The 27,659-nt window shown below is 43.8% G+C and overlaps 1 protein-coding gene across 6 annotated transcripts in view; it reads left to right on the forward strand.

Moving 5' to 3' along the window:
* LOC132897980 (uncharacterized) overlaps nucleotides 1-27,659 on the forward strand; it is a 127,429-nt gene that overhangs the window by 42,138 nt on the left and 57,632 nt on the right. For 5 of the 6 annotated variants that reach the window (XM_060939297.1, XM_060939299.1, XM_060939296.1 and 2 more), the window contains exons 9-10: nucleotides 1,803-1,913; nucleotides 24,457-24,531. In XM_060939297.1, the coding sequence (XP_060795280.1) occupies nucleotides 1,803-1,913; nucleotides 24,457-24,531 (186 nt within the window). The remainder of the gene's footprint in view (nucleotides 1-1,802; nucleotides 1,914-24,456; nucleotides 24,532-27,659) is intronic. The other variant, XM_060939300.1, reaches the window with a different exon arrangement.

Consider the following 27,659-nt stretch of genomic DNA (forward strand, 5'->3'; position numbering starts at 1 on the left):
ATCTAAACAAGCCAGAACAGTTCTGGAAGAACATTCTTTGGACAGATAAAACCAAGATCAACCTCTACCAGAATGATGGAAAGAAAAAAGTATGGCGAAGGCGTGGTACAGCTCATGATCCAAAGCATACCACATCATCTGTAAAACACAGCGGAGGCAGTGTGATGGCTTGGGCATGCATGGCTGCCAGTGGCACTGGGTCACTAGTGTTTATTGATGATGTGACACAGGACAGAAGCAGCCGGATGAATTCTGAGGTATTCAGAGACATACTGTGTGCTCAAATCCAGCCAAATGCAGCCAAACTGATTGGTTGGCGTTTCATAAAACAGATGGACAATGACCCAGAACATAAAGCCAAAGCAACCCAGGAGTTTATTAAAGCAAAGAAGTGGAATATTCTTGAATGGCCAAGTCAGTCACCTGATCTCAACCCAATTGAGCATGCATTTCACTTGTTAAAGACTAAACTTCAGACAGAAAGGCCCACAAACAAACAGCAACTGAAAACCGCTGCAGTAAAGGCCTGGCAGAGCATTAAAAAGGAGGAACCACAGCGTCTGGTGATGTCCATGAGTTCAAGACTTCAGGCAGTCATTGCCAACAAAGGGTTTTCAACCAAGTATTAGAAATGAACATTTTATTTACAATTATTTAATTTGTCCAATTACTTTTGAACCCCTGAAATGAAGGGATTGTGTTTAAAAAATGCTTTAGTTCCTCACATTTTTATGCAATCATTTTGTTCAACCCACTGAATTAAAGCTGAAAGTCTGAACTTCAACTGCATCTGAATTGTTTTGTTCAAAATTCATTGTGGTAATGTACAGAACCAAAATTAGAAAAATGTTGTCTCTGTCCAAATATTTATGGACCTAACTGTATGTAGGTACCCTTCAAATACAGTGTTACTAAAATGAATAAAGATTTGATTTTCCAGAACATATAGCCTAAAAAAGACAGGAATGCAAGCATTTCCAGACTCCCTGAAGATGAATGTGGATGTTCTCACTTGAATAGCCTAAAGACTACACTTGCTAAAACTGTTTATGCTCAAGTCTCAATCATTGAACAGTAGATAACTTCACTCTGATATTATACACTGAAAGTTAAAAATCAAAAACTGAAAAAAAAGACCCAGATGCTCATATTCAACATCCTTTCAACATGTGTAGCACTGATAGACTCTATAGTATACAGTTATAGAAGAGGAATGATTTACAACCTCACCATCATTGCACAGGCTCAGAATTCAGGTGTGTGTGAACATGTCTGTGAAGTGCAGTGTTGGGAATTGTAGTCCATGATGGCCATGTTTGTAGGCCACTGTGTTTTCTGGGAAGTGGAGCGCGGGGTAGATTTCAGCGCAGACATGACACATCTTTACCGAGTACAGTAAAGTCTTAGTTGCCCTAATTTCTTTTTTGAAATACAATATATATGCTTATTTTATGACTTCTGCAATCTGCATTTTTTAATAAGTACAAAAACATTTTAGATTTCCAAACATTAATTTTTTGTTGGAAAAACTAAATGTTACAGAAAGTTTGTATGCCAGTAAAGAAAGTAATATTACATAATAGCTACACTTCCATATTAATACATCACAATTACACAGGTCCTTATACTGGAATAAGGGCAGTGGTGCATAAAACTTTGTCTATTGGTTTGCATTGTTTTGGGTAACTGTAATAATACCCGGAATATAAATACCATTCATTTATTTTAATTATTTTTCTTTTAAAAAAGGCTTTACAGACCTCTGAAATAACCATTTCATAATACTTTATTTTCCAATACAGGGTGCTGCGGAGGAACTCTGCAAAAACAAACTTACATGAGTTACATACTTACAGAATTCAGCAATATTCTAAGAATATTTCCTATGATAATGATGCATCTGCATCATCCAAGTAAGTACATCTTTTTGCAGGTAATATTACATTTGATTGGCATGTACATTTCACTTTTCACTATTATATTTGCACAAGCATCTATCTATCTATCTATCTATCTATCTATCTATCTATCTATCTATCTATCTATCTATCTATCTATCTATCTATCTATTGAGATAGATAGATAGATAGATAGATAGATAGATAGATAGATAGATAGATAGATAGATAGATAGATAGATAGATAGATAGCTCTGGAATTTATTTATTTTTTATTTTCTTAAATCAGCATCTGTATGTATGACAGCCATTTCATTCCAGTGTCTGTGTTGGAATTCCAATACAAGCACACCTCATTTTACTTAATGAGGTACTGATTATTTTTTAAAAACATTTATTTATTGAAGATATTTTTTTAATTTTACAAACAAGGAACAACATTAAACAAGAAGGCACATATTGTCAGAGTGCAGGCACTTACGGATGCAGGCACAGGGGAGACCAGGGGCTTTGTAAACAGCACACTGAGCCAAATCATAGAGAGGTAATCGTAGTCAGGAAACTAGCGAGGGTCAGTCGATTGGCAAACAAGGCAATGGAGAATAGGCAGAAGACGAAGTTGAGGATAAACGTGAACATGTGTCATAAACTGGAAGTCAGGCAGAAAACAAATGGCTTGGTAAAGTTAGACACAGAGGAACTAGACGATACTTTGTAAAGTGTGGAAGTGAGAGCTGAGTGTATATACAGTATATATAGGTGTTTAGGGTGATTGCTGGATGAGAGACAGGTGTACTAATAGTCAGGTGACAGAGGGCGCAGTGACTCTTGGGACTTGTAGTCCAGAGCAGCCATGTTTGGAGGCTGCTCCAAACTCATGTTTTTGGCACAGTTACTGACAGACCCCCCCAGGAGCTCCCTCTGGGAGCTACTACCTTTCTTGGCCGACCTCTCCCTCTTGGTGTGGGCTTGTTAGGGTGTAGGCTGTGGTATTCCTGTGTCAAGAGTGGGTCCAGTATGTCCTTGGAGTTGACCCAACTTCGTTCCTAAGGGCCATAGCCCTCCCAGTATACCAGGTATTCGAGTTGCCCCTGTCTGCGGCTGGAGTTTAGGATTTTATTTACCTGGTATGGGTTCACCCTCGATGTCTGGGGTTGGGGGCTCTTGGGTGGGGGTGTCCATGCACTGTAAAAAATGATTTGTTGTTTTAACTTAAAAAAGTTCATACCCAGGCTGCTTTAAAATTTTGAGTTAATTGAAATTCATATGGTAAGTTAAATTATTTGCCTGATTGTGTTAACTTACTATATTAATTTCAATGAACTCAAAATTTTAAGGTAGCCTGGGTACTAACTTTTTTAAGTTAAAGCAACAAATCGTTTGTCAGCCCTGTGATGACCTGGCGACTTGTCCAGGGTGTACCCCGCCTTTCACCCATAGTCAGCTGGGATAGGCTCCAGCTTGCCTGTGACCCTGTAGAATAGGATAAAGCAGCTATAGATAATGAGATGAGATGACAACAGATTGCTTTTTACAGCATGGCTAGGGGACCTTATGTGGCTGGTTTAAGGTAGGAAACATGGAAGGTAGGTGCCATTCTGCTGTGAGGTAGGAGTTCTAACCTGTAGGATACCTCATTGATCTAGCGCAATACCTTCTATGGGTCAGTATAGTGGGCTTGCAGTTTCTTGCATGTATTGGGCTCCCTTAAGTCCCTTGTAGAGACCCAAATCCAATCAGATATCCCCAGGCTATTTTAACTTACTCATTAGTATTTTAGACTTATTTTTTACATGTCATGCTTCAGGAGTCATCTTTTACTTTTCTAGTGCGGTTACTTATTTGCATATGTTGTTTTTATTCTTATTTATTTATTTATTTATTTATTTATATGCTGAGCTGATGACCCCTTTAACATTTCACTACATGTAAAATGTATGTGACAAATAAAAGCACTTGACTTGACTTGATCTCCTGGAGTGTATTTGGGATTCTCACTTCTGTGTTTGTCTGCGTATTGTTTGTATTTGGTGTTTACTGTTTCCAGCCTTTGATGAGTCTCCTCCCACACCTGCTGGCTCTTCTGGAACCAGGCATTGATGGACGGTAACTGGGTGGGTGGGTGTCGTCCCAAGGGAATGAGGGCAGGAGGGATCTGATAGCCAAGTATGCACTGAAATGGTTTTAGCTGAGTTGCGGAGTGTTTGATAGAGTTCTGTGCATACTCAGCCTAGGGGAGATATTGTGCCCAATCCCTCTGGTTTCTCATGCAGAAAGTCCTCAGGAAACATCCTACCACCTGGTTAACCCATTCCACCTAGCTGTTGGACTGTGGGTGGTAGCCAGACATAAGGCTTACTGATATGCCTAGTCTCTCCATAAAGCTGGACCAAAATCTGGAAATGAATTGAGGACCCCGATCAATTACAATATCCTCAGGAATGCCAAAATAGTGGAAGACATGATTGAAGATTAGTTCTGCAGTCTGGAAAGCGGTAGGTAGGCCAAGTAGTGGGATAAGTCTTAGAGCTTTGGAAAACCTGTCTTTGATTACCAAGATGACTGTGTTGCCTTGTGATGGTGGTAAGTCTGTGATAAAGTTGATCTCAGTGTGTGACCAGGGTCTCTGAGGTACTGGAAGAGGGCAGAGTTTTCCGGCTGGTGATGCACATGGTACTTTGGCCTGTGCGCATACTGAGCAGGAGGAGGCAAACTGATTAATGTCCGTCAACATGTTCTCCCACCAATATTTGTTCCTGATAAGCTGATAAGTGCGATGACTGCTGGGGTGACCTTTGGTGGGAGAAGTGTGGGTCCAGGTGATACACCTCCCTCTGAGGTCAGGTGGAACATGTAGGAGTCTGGGGGGGGGGGGTTGGTGTTAGTTCACGGGAACGCTAGAGGTCTGCGACTGCTGGATCTCCTTATCAATGTCCCAAGTAAGGGCATGTAAAAAACACTCTGGTGGTAGTATGGGAGTGGGTTCTGAAGTGTGGGTTGAGGGGTTATGGATTCTGGAAAGAGCATCTGCTTTGGTGTTTCTCGAACTGGGTTGTATGAAATTGTGACCCGGAACCGAGTGAAAAGTAGGACCCACTTGGCTTGCCTTGGGTTTAGACCTTTGGCAGTCTTCAGGTATTCTAGGTTCTTATGGTCAGTTAGAATCATGAATGGGTGTGTCACACCCTCCAGCCAGTGTTTCCATTCCACCATGGCTTGTTCCACTTGGTTCGTCAGAAGTCCTTCACCACTATCCAGTCCCCTAGTTGTAGATCATGCAGAGGTCCCTCAGTGGGCTTGGGAAGCACTTCTTTTACCTGTTTGTAGATAGATTTCAAATCAGAGGACAGCGTTGCACAGTAATTCAACATTGTATCATCACATGGTGTGGTGTCCGGCAGTGTTCCTTGGGCTGGCCTTATCCCCGTGTTGGGTACTCTTCCAAACAGAATTTCAAATGGGCTTAACCCATGTTTAGGCCTAGTTTGCATCCTCATTTGTGTGAGTACTACAGGGAGGACCTTTGTCCATCCTAGCCCTGTTTCTGCACAAGCTTTGCTTAGTTTATTTTTAAGGGACCCATTTTCCCTCTCCACTGCTCCCGCACTGGCAGGATGGTAGGCACAATGTTGTTTCAGGTCTATCCCTAGGAATGCTCCTATTTTCTTTAGGGCTGCATTAACAAAGGGCGTTCCATTGTCACTTGAGATTTTGCTAGGTATACCCCACCTAGGAATTATGTCTCTCAGGAGTGCTTTGACTACTGTCTTTGAGTCTTGTTTAGCTGTGAGGAATACTTCAACCCATTTTGAAAACATGTCAACTATTACCAGGCAGTATCTTTTTTCCTTACTAGATGTCAGTTCAATGAAGTCCATTTGGAGATGATCAAATGGTTTGTCTGGTATTGGGTGTGCTGCTTGAGTTAGTTTGATACCTTGACCTGCATTATGTTGTGCACATATCAAGCATTGCTTGCAAAATTTCGCAGCATAGTTTGAAAATCCCTTTGTGAACCATCTCTTTGTTACTTCTGCTACCATCCCCCCTTTTGACACATGGGTGAGCCCATGTGTCAATTTTGCATAGAAAGGGAACATGTGTTTTGGTAGACAGGGATGGCCCGAGGGACAAACCCAGACCGTTTGAAAAGATACAGCCGGCCAGTTTCCAGATGTATCTCTTGTCCTGGGTGGCAGTGCTCTGAAGGTCCGCTAGCTGTAAACAGGGGGTGGAAACCTGAGGAAAAGCAAGGTTAGAGGGTGAACTGGAAGCTGAGGCTGCACACTTAGCTGCTGCGTCCGCCCTGGCATTTCCTTGAGACACAAGATCAGTATTGTTAGTATGGGCAGCACACTTCCACACAGCAATGGCTCTAGGGAGTAGAATAGCATCCAACAACTCAGAGACCAGTTTATGATGTGCAATGGGAGATCCTGTGCTAGTGAGAAAATTTCTGTGTTTCCAAATGGTGCCAAAATCGTGCAGAACGCCAAATGCGTACCTGCTGTCCATAAAAATATTGACAGATTGCCCTGCAGCCAATTTGCATGCCTCAATAAGGGCACAGAGCTCTACGGCCTGCGCCGACAGGTTTGGGGGCAGACATGACGCCTTGAGGACCTCATGATCTGAGACTACGGCAAAACCTACTTTGTTCTTTCCCGTCTCTGGGTCTCTGGAGGCTGAACCATCCACATAGAGGACCATGTCTGGATTTTCCAAAGGGTCGCTCTTTAAGTCTGCCCTGGGGGAACAAAAATCGTTAGTGAGAGCAACACAGTCATGTGGTTCTCCATTGTCCTCTGTAGGGAGAAGAGAGGCAGGATTCAGAACAGCACAACATTTCACAATGATGTTAGGCATATCAAGTATGACAGTGTTATACTTTAACCATCTCTGTGTTGACAAATGTAATGTCTTTTCCTCCAACAGAAGCAGGGAGACAGCATGTGGGACCAAAAGGGTGAGGTTAGAATACCCCACAATATCTTTTCATCTACAGTTTGAACAAATGGTTTATTGGGGTCAGGCAATCCCAGAGTGGGTGTGGTCTGCAGAGCGCTCTTTAGGGCCAGGAATGCTTCTTCAGCCTCTGGTGTCCACACAACAGGTGACAAAGCGGTGAGGGATGAACCGTGCACAAGCTCTCTCACTGGGCTTTCCAGGATGAAATAATTTGGAATGAATACTCTGCAATAGGAACACATACTGTCAGCGGGCACCTGGCCCAAAATGGTGTATGGATTAGGGACATCAGGTGCACGCGGAACAACCACAGCATTGACTGCTTGAAGATCTTGGACAAACCTCCACTCATCGGGCTGGGATGGTTTTCTTGCCTTCTTAACTAGGAAAATAGGAGTGCGCACTAGAGAGTCCGGACCAGGGACAATTACACCTGCCTTCAGCAACGAATCAAAGACCGGTCTTATACCTGCGATTGCTTCTGGTTTGAGTGGGTACTGGGTCTGTTTAGGGCTGAAATCTGATTTGGGGTGATCACCACTTGTTCAGCATTCTTTATTAGGCCTACATCATGTTTACCCTTCGCCCAAACGGAATTTGGAACTCCTGCCAATTTGGGGTGCACCTCTGCTGGAGTTATGGCTGTGGAAACAGAGACAAACAGGTCACTATGGCCGGGGTCCCTAGGACCCTGGTCATCAGTGGCTAATATTATGCTGCGCTCAACATGCACACATATAGCATGACTTTGTTTGTAGACCCCAAGCTTTTGGCAAAACAACACACTAGGGTTCTCTGTTTGGGACCATTCATTGCCATTGGCTGTGCACTTCTTGACCCATTTCCCCACGTCTTTCCAATGGGCGGCTCGTGGCTTTGCTAATGAGACATGGGGTATGGAATTAACAATGTCAAAGAAATCATGCTGGCAGCAGCCAACCTCAAAGTCCTCTGACACGAGGCTGTGCATAACATGTTTGAGAACACTGCGATGAACATTGATGCAGCTGTTCAGACAATGAATAAGATGAACCTGCACAGCGCAATAACGTTTAGACCAATATGTAGTTTTGAGGGTCAATCTTTCATGTGCATGGGGGTCTGCAAACCAAGTCTTTTCAAACTCTACATCTTGCCCTTGGTGAACATGTGCTGTGCAATGCAAATCTTCCTCTTTCATATAATCTGTGTCAACTAATGAGGTGTTCAAGTGTGCGAGCTGTACAAGGTGTTTGGGAGTTTGTGTGAGTTGATCTGAGCAGAGCCACCAGACATACACATACAGGGGGCTTACAAGACCATACTGCACACCGCACACTTCACTTACTTCAATAGTTAGTCCATCTGGAGTGGACATGAGATTTACTCCTAATTTGCACATTAAATCGCGTGCTAACAAATTTAATGGACATGTATGTGAGATGAGGAATGAGTGGGACGTAACTATTCCTCCCTTGCTTGTACACGGGAGGTTGACTGAGGAAGTTTCGGTTACAGGTCGTCCTGAGATGCCCATCGTCTGAATAGAATTTGAGCTGAGCGGTGGGTCTACTGGAAGTACCCCATGTTGTATGACTGAGTGTCCCGCTCCAGAATCTACTAAAAAAAAAGTCAACACATGCCCACATACAGTGAGGGGCATACAAGGGAGTTTAGAGGAGGGAGTAGTTGTGTATTTTAACAAACTTAATGCAACTTCAGGTGTATCTACCTGGACTGGTGTATCGGGCGTTTCTGTGTAATCTTGCTGTTGCATGCAGGTGCTGCTACTAATGTGTTTAACGTTATGTGAATGTTCCTGTCTATGTGCATGTGTATCATCAGATGTGTGTGTTACCTCCCCTATTCTCTGTGTGGGGCCCGTTCTCAGAGTCCGCCCATCAGTCTGCTTTACTGTACTCCTCACGGGGCCTCTGTTTGCTATTGTAGAGACAATCTCGAGCAACGTGTCCCTTCTGATTGCAGTGGTAGCAGGTTGCGCCTTTCATCCAGGACGGGTCACCCCAGGTCATCCTGTCTTGGCCCCTACCTCGACCTCTTCCTCTAGGTCCAGGCTGAGCAGTCTGGAGAAGAGTGAGAGTGGCGGCATGTAGGTCTTGGTCTCTTTTTGTTGACTTTGTCTTCTCCTTCTCTTTCAGCAGCCTTTCTGCATGCACAGCGTACTGCTCGATCTTGGTGAGGCTGGCAGTTTCCCACAAGAGACAGAGCTGCTTTACTGACTTGGCCACTGCTGGATTCATACCGTTCATGAAACTGTTCCACAGGTGCGCTTCCCAGACCTCAGGAGTGCCCTCCACTGCAGCCAGGGTCACGGGCCTGGTCAGACCACTGTGTTTCTTGTGCGTGGCAGTGAGATGAGCGAGAAACGCTGACACACCTTCTCCATCTTCTTGCTTACACATACTGATTTTAGTCATGTCTATGTTCAAGGGAAAAGCTTTGATCAGACGAGCACAGAGAGCAGTGAGGGTATTTCTATACTCACTATTGCCATCCGCTGATCGGCTTCTGGCCACTGTCTGGAAATCTTGCTCCAATGTATACCCATCTTGGTCATGAGTAGGTGGCGAAGTTCATGGGTGGTTGGCCAGAATTCTCTGCAAAACATCAACAGCTCATTCACGTTGAGAAGGGAAGCCATGCACTCCTTCATGTCAGCTGTCATCCAGGGTCTGTGGACTAGAAGCACGCTGTCAGCTCCAGCCACTTCCACCATTGGAAGATGAAGGACTTCAGACTTTAGGTTACAGCCTTGTGGACCCACTGGTGAGCACATGGTCAGGTCCAGGAGGGTGTCTTTTCCATTGCCATATGCAAGACCGGATCTCATGTGTGACGGAGAAGCCCTGAGAGGCGCTGATGCTGGAGGCGGCTGGTAGGCTGGGAGAGATTCCAGAGGCTCAGGTTTTTTTTCTTTGTCTCGACTTCTCCCCCTTTCTGTGGGTGAAGCGCTTGTGGGAGTGATACTCCACCTTGCTGAGGAGGCAGTGTGTGTCGGGGTGGTGGGGCAGACTCCAGCTCAGGGTCCATCTGAAATTTCAAACACTGCGAAGAGGGTGAGAGCCCTGCCTGTCGTTTCTCTCTTTTGTACTCTCTCTTAAGTGTTTCTTCTTTCCATGCAGAAAATGCCCTCCAGTCCCCTAAGAACTTAACATTATCTGCAGGCTCTTCTTTTTCCTTCCGTTTCAACTTTTCTTCTAACCGTTCTATCTGCCTGGGACTAAAACTGCCCTTCTCAGGGAATCCTATGTCCTTTACCCATATGTCAAACTGTGCCAAACAATCCTCGCCATACAAGGTTTTCATAAACTGGATGTTTGGGCTGTCATAGAAACATCCAATTCTTATTATAGCACATGTAGCTTCAGGCTTACTTGCTTTTTCTTTTCTTTCCCTATCTTACCGTTTCTGTTCCTCATTATACACTATTATATCAATAGGTTATGACAACAATGGCTGAGTTTTTTTATTAGGATCACAAGAAGAACAAGTTGGACTATGTCCAAAAATGCGACACAATAATCCTTTAGGTGTGTTCTTATTAGTAAACAATTTATCTGACATTTACCTTAAGCTAAAAGTAGGTATCCTTTAGCACAACAACCTCAAAGACAACTCACGCATGTGTACAAGATCTATTTCTCTGTTTCAGAATTTGGAGGAGGACAGTACTCTATTAAATCATCAATATTTTGTGTGCACAGTGGTGTCTTGGCAACTTCATGATCGAACCTCTCTATCCCATTCCTACAATGGGCCAGTTGTTCGCACAGAACAAAGGGAGCAAGATTCAATTCTTTCCCAGTTACGAATCGCTGAACATGAATCTGTTAAAACATGCCCCCTTACTTCACACTCTCAAGTAGGTGAGCCGTTACCCAGTCATCACTTAGGCGGATATTTCTCTTACACAACCCAATAAACTACTTGCGGTTTATTGTCCCAAAATTGTGTTATATCCGTTTCTGCAAACATATTGATGGTACCACAGCTTAGCAGTCCTCCTTGACTAGGACAAATTTCTGTCAATCTCTTATATCAGGATTAAATACTGTTTCCACTAATTTCTTTACACAAGAATGCAAAGTTATCACTTACTGGTTCGGTGAGCCCTGATGGTCTGGTCTCTCGTCCGAGTTCTCAGCTCTGCACCATGGCCTTGGGAGTGTCCCATCGTCTGAGGATCAGACGCATAGGGCCTACCCAGGGACGCCAAATTGTAATGGAAACTTCTAATAAACACTTCAGAATGCTTAGCAGTTGTCTTTTCAGTTATTTATTATGGTAGATCATATAAAACAGAGATATAAAACAGGAAAGGAAAGAGAAGAAGAAGACACCACCTCAGGTGATGCCAAGAGTGCACACTCTGAGTTGTGTCTTAGTGGCTGTTATCTATTATACTCTAAAGGCATTCACTTACTGCTCACGTCTGCACGTGATTGGCTCGAGGCTTTCTATGAAGCTTTGTTAGAGCCTGCACCCTGTGTGCTCTGAGATGCGCAGCCTGCTTATCACCAGCCGAAGTCACCAAGGACACAGAAAGGTGATTACACTAGGCCACTTGAGCTCAACACACAGAAACACAGAGAATAGGAATGTTCATTCACTAAATTTCCTTCACAGAAGACCTTTGTCTGGTCCATGCTTAATCCCTCTAAACTGATTATGTATCCAAGGAAGGACATCTGGTTGACATGAAATTGGAATTCCTCAGCTTTGAGAAAGAGGTGGTTCTCAAGCAGATGGAATAGCACTGACCTGATGTGTTTAACATGTCTTTCCTTGTCTGGGGAATATATCAGAATATCGTCGATGCATGCAATGACAAATTGACCCAATGTGTCTCTTAAAACATCATTAATCAGGCACTGGAAGATGCTTGGAGCTGAAGAAAGGCCATACTGCATTACCAAGTACTCAAAATGGCCAGCGGTAGTGGTAAAGGCCATTTTCCATTCATCCCTCTCTTGGATTCTTTCCAGATTATAGGCACTGCAGCAGTCCAGTTTTGAAAATATTTTTGCTGATCTCAACTGTTCTAAGGCTGTGGGCACCAGAGGGAGTAGAGAGGGATATTTCACACTGATTTGATTTAGTCCTCGGTAATCTATGCAGGGTCAGAAATCTCCTCCTTTCTTTTCCACAAAGAAGAAGCCTGCAGATGCTGGAGAGGTGGAGGGTCTGATGTATCCTTGTGTTAATGCTTCCTGTACATAATCCTCCATGGCAGCTTGCTCCTTTAGGGACAATGGGTAGATTCGGTTATGGGGTGGACACATGCCGAGGAGGAGGTTAATGGCATAATCATAGGAGCAATGAGGGGGCAAGCCATTAGCTTTACCCTTACTGAAAACCTCTTTCAGATCCAAATAGAAGGCCGGAACTTTATCAAGGGAATTAGGTAGAGGACTTTCCACAGAAGTAGATGAGATGGCTAGCTGGGGGCTTTGCAAACAGTTTTTGAAACATGCCATTGACCACTGAATGATATCCTTCCACTGCCAGGAAATTAAGGGGTCATGGAGTTGAAGCTAGGGGTACCCTAGAATGATGTCATGGTTAGCAGTTTAGGTGATGAATAATGAGATGTGCTCAGAATGGAGGGCCTCCACCTGAATCAAGAGAGCAGCAGTGCGAGTAGTAATCAAACCTTCTCCTATGGGCCCCCTATCAATGGTCTTTATTTTAATGGGTCTTGGCAGGATGTCAGTGGGTGGGTTGAGTTGCTGGACAATCGAGCCATTGATGAGGTAACCCTCGGCCCCAGAGTCTATAAGTGCAGAGAGGATATGAGTGGAATATGGCTGGATCAACAGCACAGATAATTTGAAAGATTGTGTGGGATAGCTGGTTATGGAACTCACCGGGCTGGGATGCTCGCTGACTTGGTGGGCAGTGCCTCCCCGAGGTGGGCAGATTGGACATTTGGCTATGATATGGCTCACATCACCACAGTAAAAACATAGCCCATCTCGTCATCTTCTTTCTCACTCTGATCGTTGCAACCGTGTGCATGAGACCTCCATGAGGGTTGGAGAATCTAAGGGCTGAGATGGCAGAGTTGAGGGTCACGGTGAGGGCCTGCTCTGGATTCGGTGGTCCAAGTGGATGGCTAAGTCAATGAGGGCGTCGAGAGATAAATGTTCGTCCTGACAGGCCATCTTGCTCAGCACTTCAGGGCACAGTCCTTGATGGAACATGGCTTTTAATGCGGGCTCATTCCACCCGCTACCAGCCTCCACTGTGCGAAATTCCAGAGTGTACTCGACTACTCTTCTGTCTCCCTGTTTGATGGAGAGGAGACTTTCACCAACCTCTTTCCCCTCTGGTTTGTGATCAAAAGTGCATTTAAATAGTTCAAGGAACTGGTCATAGGATGTGGTGTGTTCTCCACCTTGCTCCCAGACAGCGCTGGCCCACTTTAGAGCTTTTCCTGTGAGTAAGGTGAGAAATTTAGCAATCTTTTGCTCATCAGACACCCTGGAGAGCGAAGAGAAGTATAGGGAGCATTGAAGCAGAAATCCTTTACATTGTGACACTTCACCTAAGAATTTTTCAGGAAGAGGAATGAGCTGGGCTGTGCTGGCAGGAGATTCGGGGCATGTTAGGAGGGCCTGTGACATTACAGCAGCAAGCTGCATCATCCTGGTGTTGAGGTCACTAAGCATCTGCTGATGTTCTCCCAACAAATGCCTTTGAGCACTGAGTGCAGTCTGCACTGACTCCTCTGCTGCATCCATGTTGTGGTGAAGTATCCTGTCAGAGTGCAGGCACTTATGGATGCAGGCACAGGGGAGACCAGGGGCTTCACAAACAGCATGCTGAGCCAAATCGTAGAGCAGAAATCATAGTCAGGAAACGAGCGAGGGTCAGTCAATCAGCAAACAACGCAACAGAGAGTAGGCAGAAGATGAAGTCAAGGATAACCGTGAACATGGGTCATAAACTGGAAGTCAGGCAGAAAACAAACTGGTCAGTAAAGTTAGACATAGAGAAACTAGACGATACTTCACGAAGTGTGGAAGTGAAAGCTGAGTATATACAGGTGTTCAGGGTGATTCCTGGATTAGAGACAGGTGTACTAATAGTCAGGTGACAGAGGGCGCTGTGACTCATGATACTTGTAGTCTGGAGGAGCCATGTTTGGAGGCTGCTTCAAACTCGTGTTTTCGCCACAGTTACTGACACATATGAGTGCATAAATAAATGAAGCATTCTGCAGGTAAAAACAAGCAAACCAAAAAAACAAAACAAACAAAAAAAACCTCAATGACCCCCCCCCCCCCCCCCCCAAAAAAAAAAGCTCAGTTCTGCTCATCATTCCAACCATCTACTTCAGTATTATTGTTCTTAAGGAAATTACAGAAAATCTTCCAAATTTTCCAAAACTTGTCAAACTTCTTCTTTGTAGTGCTGTGTATCTTTTTTTTTTAAAGCAAAGCCATTCCTGTCAGCCCTTATGAAGTAACACAAGATTTCTCTTTTTTCCATATTCATCTTTTAGCTTCTAAAAAAAACAGATATTAAGTAAGGATCTTTCATTTTTAGAGGTCATAAAGTCATCCGGATAAATATTCAGTAAACTTAGTTTTTGATTGAGAGGCACTTCTTTACCAATGATTCAACTGACCAGGTCCAACACTTTCTTCCAAAAAGAGAGTATCAGAGGGCATTCCCATATGCAATGAAATAAAGATCCTTTCTGATATTTACATTTAATGCAAGTATCTGGACTATTTGGGTTGAAAAGGTGCAGCCTACTTGGGGTAATATACTGTCTGCTTATCAATTTATATTGTAATAACTCTGAATTTGTATTCACAGTTTGGGTTTGAGCTGTAAAACATGCTTTGGACCATTCTTTCTCTGTTAACTTCTCCTGCAAATCCATGATTGTAATATGTTTTGTGATGACTCTTTGAATTTACTTACAAACAGGTCATATAATAAAGACACTTGCTCCCTGGAGTTAAAAAATCTTAATGTGAAATCTTCAAGGGTTGACAGAGGGGGAAATTTCAAACTATTACACTGCCTGGCCAATATGAAGCTTCTCAGTTGAAGATATTTAAAGAAATGTTTTGTAGAACTCCTGTATGTGGCCTTAAATTCTTCAAATGGCACAAGAGCAAGATTGTCCTTATAGAAGGCAGATACTTTATCTACTTTACAATCCATAGCCTCAGTACTGGTAACGCTGGGTCCACCAATTCTATACGCCCTCTCTATCAGCAAGGGCCCTGGGAAATTATATTCACCAAGCACTTCAGGAATCCAATTTTCCAGAAAAGCACAAATGTCAGTCCCTTCTTTCTTCTCTGGAAGGCCAACCAGGCGAAGGTTTGAGCAGCAGGCCCGGTTTTCCAAGTTGTCTATTTTAAAAACCAGCTCTTCAATAGCTGCTTTCATCATGTTGGTCTGAGTCTTCAGTGATTCTATATCATCTTTATTGGTCCTAATTCTGTCTTCTGCTTCTGTAACACACACAGACACTGCCTTCAGTTCCCCCTGTACTCTCTGAATAGTCAATTCAAGTTTATTTGTATAGTGGTTTTAACAACAGACATTTTCACAAAGCAGCTTTACAAAACAATAAAGACTTTAAAGGAACAGTCCACCATACTTCCATAATGAATATGCTCTTATCTGAATTGAGACGAGCTGCTCCGTACCTCTCCGAGCTTTGCGCGACCTCCCAGTCAGTCAGATGCAGTCAGACGCGCTGTCACTCCTGTTAGCAATGTAGCTAGGCTCAGTATGGCCAATGGTATTTTTTGGGGCTGTAGTTAGATGCAACCAAACTCTTCCGCGTTTTTCCTGTTTACAGTACATAGGTTTATATGACCAGTGATATGAAACAAGTTCAGTTACACAAATTGAAACATAGCGATTTTCTATGCTATGGAAAGTCCGCACTATAATGACAGGCATACTAACACCTTCTGCGCGCTTCGGCAGTGCATTGATACGGAGCTCAGATATCAATGCACTGCCGAAGCGCGCAGAAGGTGTTAGTACACCTGTCATTATAGTGCGGACTTTCCATAGCATAGAAAATCGCTACGTTTCAATTTGTGTAACTGAACTTGTTTCATATCACTGGTCATATAAACCTATGTAAACAGGAAAAACGCGGAAGAGTTTGGTCGCATCTAACTACAGCCCCAAAAAATACCATTGGCCATACTGAGCCTAGCTACATTGCTAACAGGAGTAACAGCACGTCTGACTGACTGGGAGGTCGCACAAAGCTCGGAGAGGTACGGAGCAGCTTGTCTCAATTCAGATAAGAGCATATTTCATTATGGAAGTACGGTGGACTGTTCCTTTAAACATAAGCTAATTTTATTCCTAATTTATCCCTGCTTAATAGACTGCTTAATAGACCATCAAATCTCAATATAAAGTCCTCCTACATTGTATGAATGGCATTAACAATTTGGCTTGGGCTAGTCACCACATTTGAGTCTTCATTGCTAGCATTTGAGTCTGCTATTCTCAGTTCACACAGTGTCTGTTTTAGAAGATTTCTGAGCTTTTGCCGGTGGTTTTGGAGCAATTTAAGCTGTTAGTTATGTTTAAACACAAATTGTGACTGTTCACTACTTCAGTACAAGCTATCTGGTTAGTTTACTATCCAAATTTTCATGGGAGGTCTGATACATGTCGGCTCAGCACAGTGCCATAACTGGAAGCCAGGTACTGATTTGGTGATCATCTGAACCAAATCTTATTTAACAAGGAAAAGTATAAAAACCACTGCTGTGGTTATCACTATTCTTTTGCAATAGAATCAGTTTGGATGGCAAAAACAGTGTTTGTAGTACCTTAAATTTAATTGGAATAGAAAAATATCTATTCATCATGCCAAAAGAGTTAAAAAGAAAAGATTTGAGCAAGAAAAATAAGGGTTCAATTCTGGCTTTACTGGCAGAGGAATACAGTGAGTGTCAAGTTGCTTCCATCCTCAAAAAATTCAAAGACAACAGTTCATAAGAACAAGGTCAAGCAGCAGACATTGGAGACAACAAAGTTACAGACTGGCAAGGGCAAAAATGACTCTCCACTGACTGGGATAATTGTCAACTCCTTCGAATGTCACTCAACAAGCATAGAATGACATCAAGTGACTGACAAAAAGAATGGCAAATGGCAGCTTGGGTTATGTGCATGGCAAGGACAGTTCAAAATAGGCTCCTCTGGGCAGGGTTAGTCATGCAAAGCTAGAAAAAAACCATCAATGAGAAGCAAAGAAGAGCCAGGCTGAGATTTGCTAAAGACCATAAGAATTGGACCATAGAGGACTGGAGTAAGGTCATCTTCTCTGATGAGTCCAATTTTCAGCTTTTCCCATCACCTGGTTGTCTAATGGTTAGACGGAGACCTGGAGAAGCCTACAAGCCACAGTGTCTCACACCCATTGTGAAATTTGGTAGATGATTGGTGATGATCTGGGGGTGCTCCAGCAAGGCTGGAATGGGGCAGATTTTTGTTTGTGAAGGACACATGAATCAAGCCATGTACAAGGTTATCCTGGAAGGAAACTTACTTCCTTCTGCTCTGACAATGTTCCCTAACTCTGAGGATTCAGTTTTTCAGCAGGACAATGCTCTATGCCACACAGCCATGTCAATCAAGGTGTGGATGGAGGACCACAAGATCAAGACCCTGTCATGGCCAGCTCAATCTCTAGACCTGAACCCCACTGAAAACCTCTGGAATGTGAATATGATCTTGAAAAATATATCACGGTTATAGTTCTCGATGTCCCAGATGTAGTTTGTATGAAAAATATGTGGTGTATTTCAAGAAGAAGACTTTATTTATCACATGTACACTCAAGCACAGCAAAATTCCTTCTCTGCATTTAACCCATCTGAAGCAGTGAACACTCATGCATGCACAAGTGAGCAATGAACATGCCCACACACCCAGAGCAATGGGCAGCTATGCTACAGCATCTGGGGAGCAGTTGGAAGATAGGTGCCTTGCTCAAGGGCATGTCAGCCATGATACAGTGGGAGAGAAAAGTGCTGTTCATTCATTCAACTCCCCTCACATTTTTCCTGCCAGTCCTAGGAATTGAACAAGTGACCTTTTGGAGCCAAGGCTGCTTCTCTAACCTTCAGGCCATGGCTGCCCCCAGTACAACAGTAAAACACTCATGTCTATGTTAAAAAACAAACAAACACTCACTCAATGTCCCAGATGTAGTTCGTATGAAAAATACAAGTAGCATATTTCCCAGTAGAACACTTGTGTCCATGTATGTATGTATGTATAAAAGTTTTAAATTTTAAAATGCAGGGCAGCATGGTGGTGTAGTGGTTAGTGCTGTCGCCTCACAGCAAGAAGGTCCGGGTTCAAACCCCGTGGCCAGTGAGGGCCTTTCTGTGCGGAGTTTGCATGTTCTCCCCATGTCTGCGTGGGTTTCCTCTGGGTGCTCCGGTTTCCCCCACAGTCCAAAGACATGCAGGTTAGGTTAACTGGTGACTCTAAATTGACCGTAGGTGTGAATGTGAGTGTGAATGGTTGTCTGCGTCTATGTGTCAGCCCTGTGATGACCTGGCGACTTGTCCAGGGTGTACCCCGCCTTTCGCCCGTAGTCAGCTGGGATAGACTCCAGCTTGCCTGCGACCCTGTAGAACAGGATAAAGTGGCTAGAGATAATGAGATGAGATGAGATTTTAAAATGCTCCAAATGGCATGTGTCTCTCCTAGACAGGTTGGCAGTCTGTCTAGGAGAGGGCTCACTCTGATTTCAAAAGCCATCACTATGCGCCGGGACATAGAAATACTCGGGTTGCTGTCTGAGGGTGCAGTAAGCCCGCTGAGAGTGTGGGGCCCCTAGTCTTTGTCAAGGCATCCCTCTAGGAGAAGGCTAACTTGTATATAAAACCTGCTGCTGTACTAAGCTGGATAGCTTGCACTTTGCTTGTCTCTGGGTTGTTAGTATCGCTAGTGAGAGTCATTGCGGTGTTGTGCAAGCCACACATGACTTAAAACCCTTTCACAGGCATTGCTGACACGAGATCTCATGTTGACTTTCAAGCCCAGTGGTGATCGGAAGGTGGTGATGCAGCCCTGATGGGCTGGAGGTACGTAGCTGCCAATCTGCACACCGGCTGCCCTTGGCAGATACAAAGTCAGTAGTTCATCAGTATGGGGCAGAGATGACTTTCGGTTGCTCCAAGGGTGACTGAGCAGCCCTTTTCAGGAGAGCACTGCTCACCAGTAAATTTGGAGGGGTCTAGGAAAGGTGACCCAAACATTGCCTGCTCCTTTTCCATCTGGCCAGTTTATCGCAGCTGGCGAATGTCCACTTTGCACTCAAAACACTAGATCAAATGTTAAGCTTAATATATCCTGTTGGAATGTAATGACCCTCCTTGACAATCCTGAGGGAGCCTCACCTGCACGACGAACTGCCTTGATTTGCAAAGAACTCAAAAAGGATTATGTTGACATAGTTGCTCTCTTGGAGACCCTGCTTTCTGACGATGGGCAAATTCAAGAAACTGCTGGGGGTTGTACCTTTTTCTGGAAAGGAAGGAAGCTAGAAGATCACAGAGAAGCAGGTGTTGGATTTGTGATCCGCAACACCGTGGTCTCCAAGCTGTGTGAATTGCCCTGTGGTACCACTGACAGAATCATGATGCCCTGTCTTCATCTAAGTGGAGGTAGATACGCAACCTTGATCAGCATCTATGCACCTACCCTCGTGAGTGTTGAGGACTATAAGAATCTCTTTTATGAAGACCTATGGAATGTATTGCAATCTATTCTGAATTCTGATAAGATTGTCCTTCTTGGCGATATTAATAACATAGTTGGCAAGGATTGGCAGACATGGAGTTACATTGGGTGTTATGGTGTAGGCAACGTAAACAACAATGGTTTACTGCTGCTTGAACTGTGCACCGAGTTTCAGTTGTTTATTTCTAGCACACAATTTCAGCATAAGGGTGACCATGTAACAACATGGATGCACCCAAGATCTAAATAATGGCACTTGCCAGACTATGTAATCGTGCGTAAGTGTGACATGCAAGATGTCTGCAGTGTCCCTTCCTTGCATGGAGCAGACTGCTGGACAGATCATGCTCTTGTTAGATCGAAGATGCGTTTGGTCATAAAGCCTGCTGCTTGGTCATGTAAGACAGTTAAGCTTCCTAAACCTCTGGATGTTGCCCAACTTTACTCATCAGATACACAGGCCATCTTGCAGGAAAGACTTGGCACAGTGACATACTCCAACTCATGGAAGGTTACCCATGAGCAAATCTACAATGTCACTAAGGATGTTAGCACTGTGTCTTCCAAATCCCGAGACTGGTTTGATGAAAATGGTCAAGCCGTAAGTGCCACTCTTTCTACCAAGAACAAGTTACATAAACACCTTATGCAGAAAAATCTATCAGAGACTCAGAGAAAGCAACTGAATGAGGAATTTAAGCAAGCTAAGGCTGATGTACAGCGCACTCTGCGGACAATGTAGGACACATGGTGGTCAAATCTTGCAGCAGAGATGCAGCCTGCTGCTGAATCAAAAAACAGCAAGGAGCTGTATACCCTAATTAAGCAAGCCTTTGGGCCTCATGCAGCAAGAATTACTCCTCTGAGGTCAAAAGATGGCAAGGAGGTGTGCACGACGATGGACAAAATAATCAGTTGATGGAAAGAACACTTATCTGAGCTCTTGAATAGAGAATCATACAGTGGGGCAAAAAAGTATTTAGTCAGTCACCAATTGTGCAAGTTCTCCCACTTAAAAAGATAAGAGAGGCCTGTAATTTTCATCATAGTTATACCTCAACTATGAGAGACAAAATGAGGAAAAAAAAATCCAGAAAATCACATTGTCTGATTTTTAAAGAATTTATTTGCAAATAATGGTGGAAAATAAGTATTTGGTCAATAACAAAAGTTCATCTCAATACTTTGTTATATACCCTTTGTTGGCAATGACAGAGGTAAAACGTTTTCTGTAAGACTTCACAAGGTTTTCACACACTGTTGCTGGTATTTTGGCCCATTCCTCCATGCAGATCTCCTCTAGAGCAGTGATGTTTTGGGGCTGTCGCTGGGCAACACGGACTTTCAACTGCCTCCAAAGATTTTCTATGGGGTTGAGATCTGGAGACTGGCTAGGCCACTCCAGGACCTTGAAATGCTTCTTACGAAGCCACTCCTTCATTGCCCAGGCGGTGTGTTTGGGATCATTGTCATGCTGAAAGACCCAGCCATGTTTCATCTTCAATGCCCTTGCTGATGAAAGGAGGTTTTCACTCAAAATCTCACGATACATAGCCCCATTCATTCTTTCCTTTACACGGATCAGTCGTCCTGGTCCCTTTGCAGAAAAACAGCCCCAAAACATGATGTTTCCACCCCCATGCTTCACAGTAGGTATGGTGTTCTTTGGATGCAACTCAGCATTCTTTCTCCTCCAAACACGACAAGTTGAGATTTTACCAAAAAGTTCTATTTTGGTTTCATCTGACCATATGACATTCTCCCAATCCTCTTCTGGATCATCCAAATGCTCTCTAGCAAACTTCAGACTGGCCTGGACATGTACTGGCTTAAGCAGGGGGACACGTCTGGCACTGCAGGATTTGAGTCCCTGGCGGCGTAGTGTGTTACTGATGGTAGCCTTTGTTACTTTGGTCCCAGCTCTCTGCAGGTCATTCACTAGGTCTCCCCGTGTAGTTCTGGGATTTTTGCTCACCGTTCTTGTGATCATTTTGACCCCACGGGGTGAGATCTTGCGTGGAGCCCCAGATCGAGGGAGATTATCAGTGGTCTTGTATGTCTTCCATTTTCTAATAATTGCTCCCACAGTTGATTTCTTCACACCAAGCTGCTTACCTGTTGCAGATTCAGTCTTCCCAGCCTGGTGCAGGTCTACAATTTTGTTTCTGGTGTCCTTTGACAGCTCTTTGGTCTTGGCCATAGTGGAGTTTGGAGTGTGACTATTTGAGGTTGTGGACAGGTGTCTTTTATACTGATAACGAGTTCAAACAGGTGCCATTAATACAGGTAACGAGTGGAGGACAGAGGAGCCTCTTAAAGAAGTTGTTACAGGTCTGTTAGAGCCAGAAATCTTGCTTGTTTGTAGGTGACCAAATACTTATTTTACCAAGGAATTTACCAATTAATTCATTAAAAATCCTACAATGTGATTTCCTGGATTCTTTCCCCCCATTCTGTCTCTCATAGTTGAAGTGTACCTATGATGAAAATTACAGGCCTCTCTCATCTTTTTAAGTGGGAGAACTTGCACAATTGCTGGCTGACTAAATACTTTTTTGCCCCACTGTATGTGGATCCTGCAGTTTTAGATACCATAGCTCAACAGCTTATAGCCTACACAATGGAAATGCCACCCACTATGGAAGAGGTATGCAACTCCATTGCAAAGCTAAATCTTGGAAAAGCAGCTTGTCAAGATGGATTGTTTGCCGAGATATTTTGGTTTGGAGGAGAGCACTTAACTGATATCATGTTCAGAGTTATCTTAGACATCTGGACCCATGGAGTAGTCCCAAAAGAATGGAGGGATGCTATTTTGATTCCTCTGTACAAGGGCAAGGGTGTCCATGTGAGCACTATAGAGGCATAGCACTATTATGTCCAGCTGAAAAGATCTTGTCTGGCATAATTCTTTCCAGACTGAATGCCCATATCTGTGTTATAGTCCTCCCAGAATTCCAGTGCAGTTTTAGAACAAACAAAGGAACAACAGACATGATATTCACAGCACACCAAATCCAAGAAAAATGTGTAGAGCAGGGCCAGTGCTTGTATCAGGTCTTTGACGATCTCACGAAGGCATTTGATATGGTCAACAGAGAAGCACTCTGGATTATTCTTGGAAAGCTTGGCTGCCCCCCACACTTTGTAAACCTGGTCAAGTCCTTCCATGATGACATGAAAGCTTCCGTAATTGTCGGTGGCATCATGTCTGAACCCATAAAAGTGGAGAATAGTTTTAAGCAGGGAGCTCTAGTTGCACCAGCTTTGTTCTCCATCTTCTTTTCCATGGTTCTTATGGATGCCTTCAATAACTGTGACCAAGGTGTGTATGTGTGGTATCGTAGTGCAGGCAAGCTTTTCAACATATGTCGCTTTTCAGCTAAATTGAAAGTTCTTCTAACTATTGTCTGCGATCTCCTTTATGCTGATGACTGTGACCTGGTCTCCCACACTGCTGCTGATGTGCAATGTTTCATGGACAGGTTGTCCAAGTCATGCAAAGCTTTTGGTCTGATAATCAGTTTGGATAAGACAGTCATCATGTTTCAACCAGCTCTAGGCACAGCCTATGTAGAACCTTCCATTTATGTGGATGGGAAGAAGCTGAAAGTCATTAATAAGTTTACCTACCTCGGTATCGTGATAAATCATCAATGTTCCCTTGATGATGAAATCTCTCTCCTGCTTAAGAAAGCCACTGATGCCTTTTCTCCTCTTCAAGACTGTGTATGGTCTCAGAAAGGCTTGAAGAAGAAAAAAAATTAGATGTCTATGATGCTTGTGTTCTTACAAACCTTCTATATTCTTGTGAGACATGGGTGACTTATAGGAAACATTTAGATTTTCTGGAGTGCTTTCATCAGTGTTGTCTGCAATCAATCCTTGGCATCCAGCGCATCATGCATGTTCCAGACACAGAAGTACTGGAGCGAGCCGATACACGCAGCATAGAAGCGCAAATACACAAGCACCACCTTCGTTGGGTGGGATATCTGGTTCGGCTGGATGACAGCCGTGTCGCCAAGCAGATGTTTTACAGAGAGCTAGCTGAGGGAAAGAAACCTCAACAAAAACCTAAGAAGCATTTCAAAGACTGTGTTAAAGATTCCCTGTTAAAATTTGATCTTAATATCATAAACTGGGAAGAACAGGCTGGCGATAGAAATACTTGGAGGAAACAGATACATGGAGGCTGTCATTCATTCCATGCTAAGTCAACAGGCTGGGACAAAACCAAAAGAGCTGACAGCAAAGGAGAGAAAGTAGATATAGATGTACCTCGGTTCTGCTGTAATGAGTGTGGCCATATTTACTTGTCAAATGCAGGGCTTCGAAGCCATCTCAGAAGTCATACAGACCACCCCCTTACAGACTATACTCAGTTCTTTCCAGCAGACCCACTTATGTATCATGTCTATGGCAAAGTCTGCAAGAGCAGATCTGGACTTACAAGACATTTCAAAACTCATAAAGATCCTCTACCCGACGAAACCAACCATCAGGCCACAACCACAGACCTAGTTTGCAGTATTTGTGGCAAACTCTGTAAATCACTCGCTGGCTTCAAAAGTCACTGTCAATCTCATGTGCGTAGGAATAATCAGCCATAGGTCAACTTGTCAGCGATGGTCTTGCTCGTCTAATGAGTAGACAGCTATCATGTATGTATGTATGTATGTGCATGTAATGAGTCTGAATGTATTCAGTGAAGCATATTAGCTTCATTATCCTAATTACAAGCACAAACAATAATTTCAGTTTAAAACTGAACCTTCTCAAGGAAAAGTGTTATTAATGTAAGTAACATTTCACATTCTCTGTTTTACAGGCAATATGATTGTGGTTGGATTTTCACTTTTGGCGTTTATTTGGTTTTTGTGTCATGATATTTGGAAATTTCCATGTAAGTACATCATATAATACTTTATTTGACCTATTTTACTTCATTTATTTTTTGCCAATCAAGCATTACAAACTTTACATTATATTTGATGTAATATGCATTCATAACCATATTATTTTACCTTGACTCCACAGACAGTTTGTCAAAATGTGATTTTGAGCACAGACACAGAGACAGAGAAGAGTCAGATAATGCAGTGTTTTAATCCAAAAAGTAGGCAGTTCACAAGAGGCTAGGCTTAAAATTCGGCATTTATAAGGTTCAAACAGCATAGGGAAGAAATGATTCCAGAGAATCCAGAAGTGGAGAAAGTTACCAGACAAGAGAGTTCAGTCCATCAACATAAAGGTCCAGGGCTTTCTGATTAATCCACAATCAGAGAGGCATCAGAGAATGCAGTCCACGAGAGAAATATCCACAAAGCGAGAAGTAAGTCCACTTACGAAGAGCAATCAAACCAAAGTAATCCTCAAGGAAGGTGGGCTGAGTAGAATCCACCACAAGAGGTTGACCACACACAGAAAGATCATGACTGAGCACTGAGGCTTATCTCAGCTAAGTTTAAATCCCAGCAAACGAGTCGTGTGACCACCAGGTGAATCCACTCATAGAAGCTCAGATAAAAAGTGTTCTGGAAGACTGTCTCAACCTAGTGTTGACCACCAAGAACTGTGCGAAGTCTGACAGTAGCCCCCCTCCAACAACCAGCTCCCGCTGGTCCAGGACAATCAGGGTGAGCAGTGTGGAAGTCCTGTATGAGGCCAGGGTCCAAGATGTGTCTAGAGGGAACCCATGAGCACTCCTCTGGTCCATAGCCCTTCCAATTCACCAGGTACTGCCAACCACATCCAACTCAGCAGGAGTCCAATAGCTTATGGACTGTGTATATGGGACCACCTGCAACCATATGAGGGGGAGGGAGATAAGACACCAGAGGAGATGAGGGAGAAGTATGCACTCTCTTTAGCAAAGAGACATGAAAAACAGGACACACCTGAAGGGCCCCTGGAATAGCCAGTTGGTAAGCCACTGCATTAATTCTTTGCATGATGCGAAATGGACCACTGTACCATGGAGTGAACTTCTGTCCATAGTGGCAGATTTTTAGTGGACAGTCAGACCTTCTGTCCCACTTGGAAAGATGGTCCCCGTTGTCGCCTTCTATTGGCCTGCTTTAGATGATGAGTCAACATCTTTAACACGGTCTGACAAGCCTTTTTCTATGCCTGTCTGCAATGTATGACTGTTGCTTCTGCTGATGGCACTGCCACTACCTTCTGCTGTTCAGGAAGGGGGGGGGGGGCTGGAACCCATACTGGACCTCAAATGGAGACATCCCTGTAGAAGAGGACACCAGTTGATTATGTGCCATCTCTGCCCACATCAAGTTCTGGCTCCAAGTAGATGGATTCTCAGCAGCGATGCACCTCAGGTACTTCTTCAATTCCTGATTGATTCTCTCTGTTTGACCATTGGACTCTGGATGGTAGCCCGAGGAGAGGCTCACAGAAGTGTTCAAGTCCAAAATGCCTTTCAAAAATGTGAGGAGAATTTTGGACCCTGGTCTGACACCACATCTTCTGGCACTCCATGATAATATACCACTTCCTGTATAATGATGTTAGCAGTTTCCTTGGCAGAAGGGAGTCTCTGCAAAGGAACAAAGTGAGCGGCCTTTGAAAAACAATCCACAATGACCAAAATTGCCATATTACCTCTGGACTCAGGAAGCCCTGTGATGAAATCCATAGAAATGTGGGATCGGGGCAGTGAGGGATGGAAAGTAGATGCAAAAGTCCAGCTGGGCATTGTGTGGAGGCTTTTTGGCAGGAACAGATCTGGCAGGCTGCCATAAACTCCTTGACATCAGTAGTCATCTTTGGCCACCAAAAATGCCTCTGGATGAGCTCCAAAGTTTGGTCTGCACCTGAATGGCTCACTAATCTGGAGCTGTGTCCCCACTGTAAAACCTTAGACTGAATAGACTAGGGAACAAACAGGCAACCTTCAGGGGTGTCTTCAGGTGCTGATGTTGCACCCTGGGCTTGACATACCTTCTCTTCTATGGCGATTCTCACAGGATCTACAATGTGGCTCATTAATCTGGAACTGTGTCCCCACTGTAAAACCTTAGACTGCATAGACTAGGGAACAAACAGGCAACCTTCAGGGGTGTCTTCGGGTGCTGATGCTGCACCCTGGGCTTGACGTACCTTCTCTTCTATGGCAATTCTCACAGGATCTACAATGTGAACTGAAGGAAGGATAGGTTCAGGGACACGGTCCTCTTTGGAGGGGTCGAATTTATGTGAGAGAGCATCTGCTTTGGTGTTTCTGGAACCTGGATGGTAAGACAAAGTAAAGTTAAATCTGGTAAAAAAAAAAAACAGTGACCACCTAGCTTGGCGGGGATTCAAGCACTTAGCCTCCTTAATGTACTCTAAGTTCTTGTGATCAGTCTGGCCCATGAATGGATGTGCTGCCCCCTCTAACCACTGTCTCTATTCCTCCATTGCCAGTTTGACTGCTAATAGTTCACGGTTGCCTACATCATAATTTTGCTCTGCCCTTAAGAATCATCATGAAAAAAGGTGCAAGGGTGTACTTTGCCATCACTTTTTAACCTCTGGGAGAGGATGGCTCCTGCTCTGACATCAGAGGCATCTACCTCCCCAAAGGTAAGTCAGGACTGGGATGTGCCAAGATGGGGGCAGTGGTGAACCTGAGTCTCAATTCCTCAAAGGCTTCCTGTGCTGCAGGCATCCAGACAATCTCTAAAACCTTAGACTGCATAGACTGCACTAAAGGAGCCCCTTTAGTGAGTGTGGTGATTGGGGCTACCACTGTGCTGAAATTGCGGATGAATCTTCTATAGAAGTTGGCAAATCCTAAAAATTGTTGGACCTGCTTCAGGTTGGTAGGGCTAGGCCACTCAGTGATAGCTTTCACCTTCTCCGAATCCATGGCAATACCACCAGGACTGACACAATACCCCAAGAAGGTAGTCTGGGTGGTGTGGAACTTACACTTCTCCAATTTGACATACAAGTTATTCTGAAGCAGCCACAGAAGAACCTCTCTGACATGCTGGATATGAAGATAAGGATGTCATCCAGCTAAACAAAAAC

The sequence above is a fragment of the Neoarius graeffei genome, chromosome 14 (genome assembly GCF_027579695.1).
Source record: "Neoarius graeffei isolate fNeoGra1 chromosome 14, fNeoGra1.pri, whole genome shotgun sequence".
In the NCBI taxonomy this organism is placed as follows: Eukaryota; Metazoa; Chordata; class Actinopteri; order Siluriformes; family Ariidae; genus Neoarius; species Neoarius graeffei.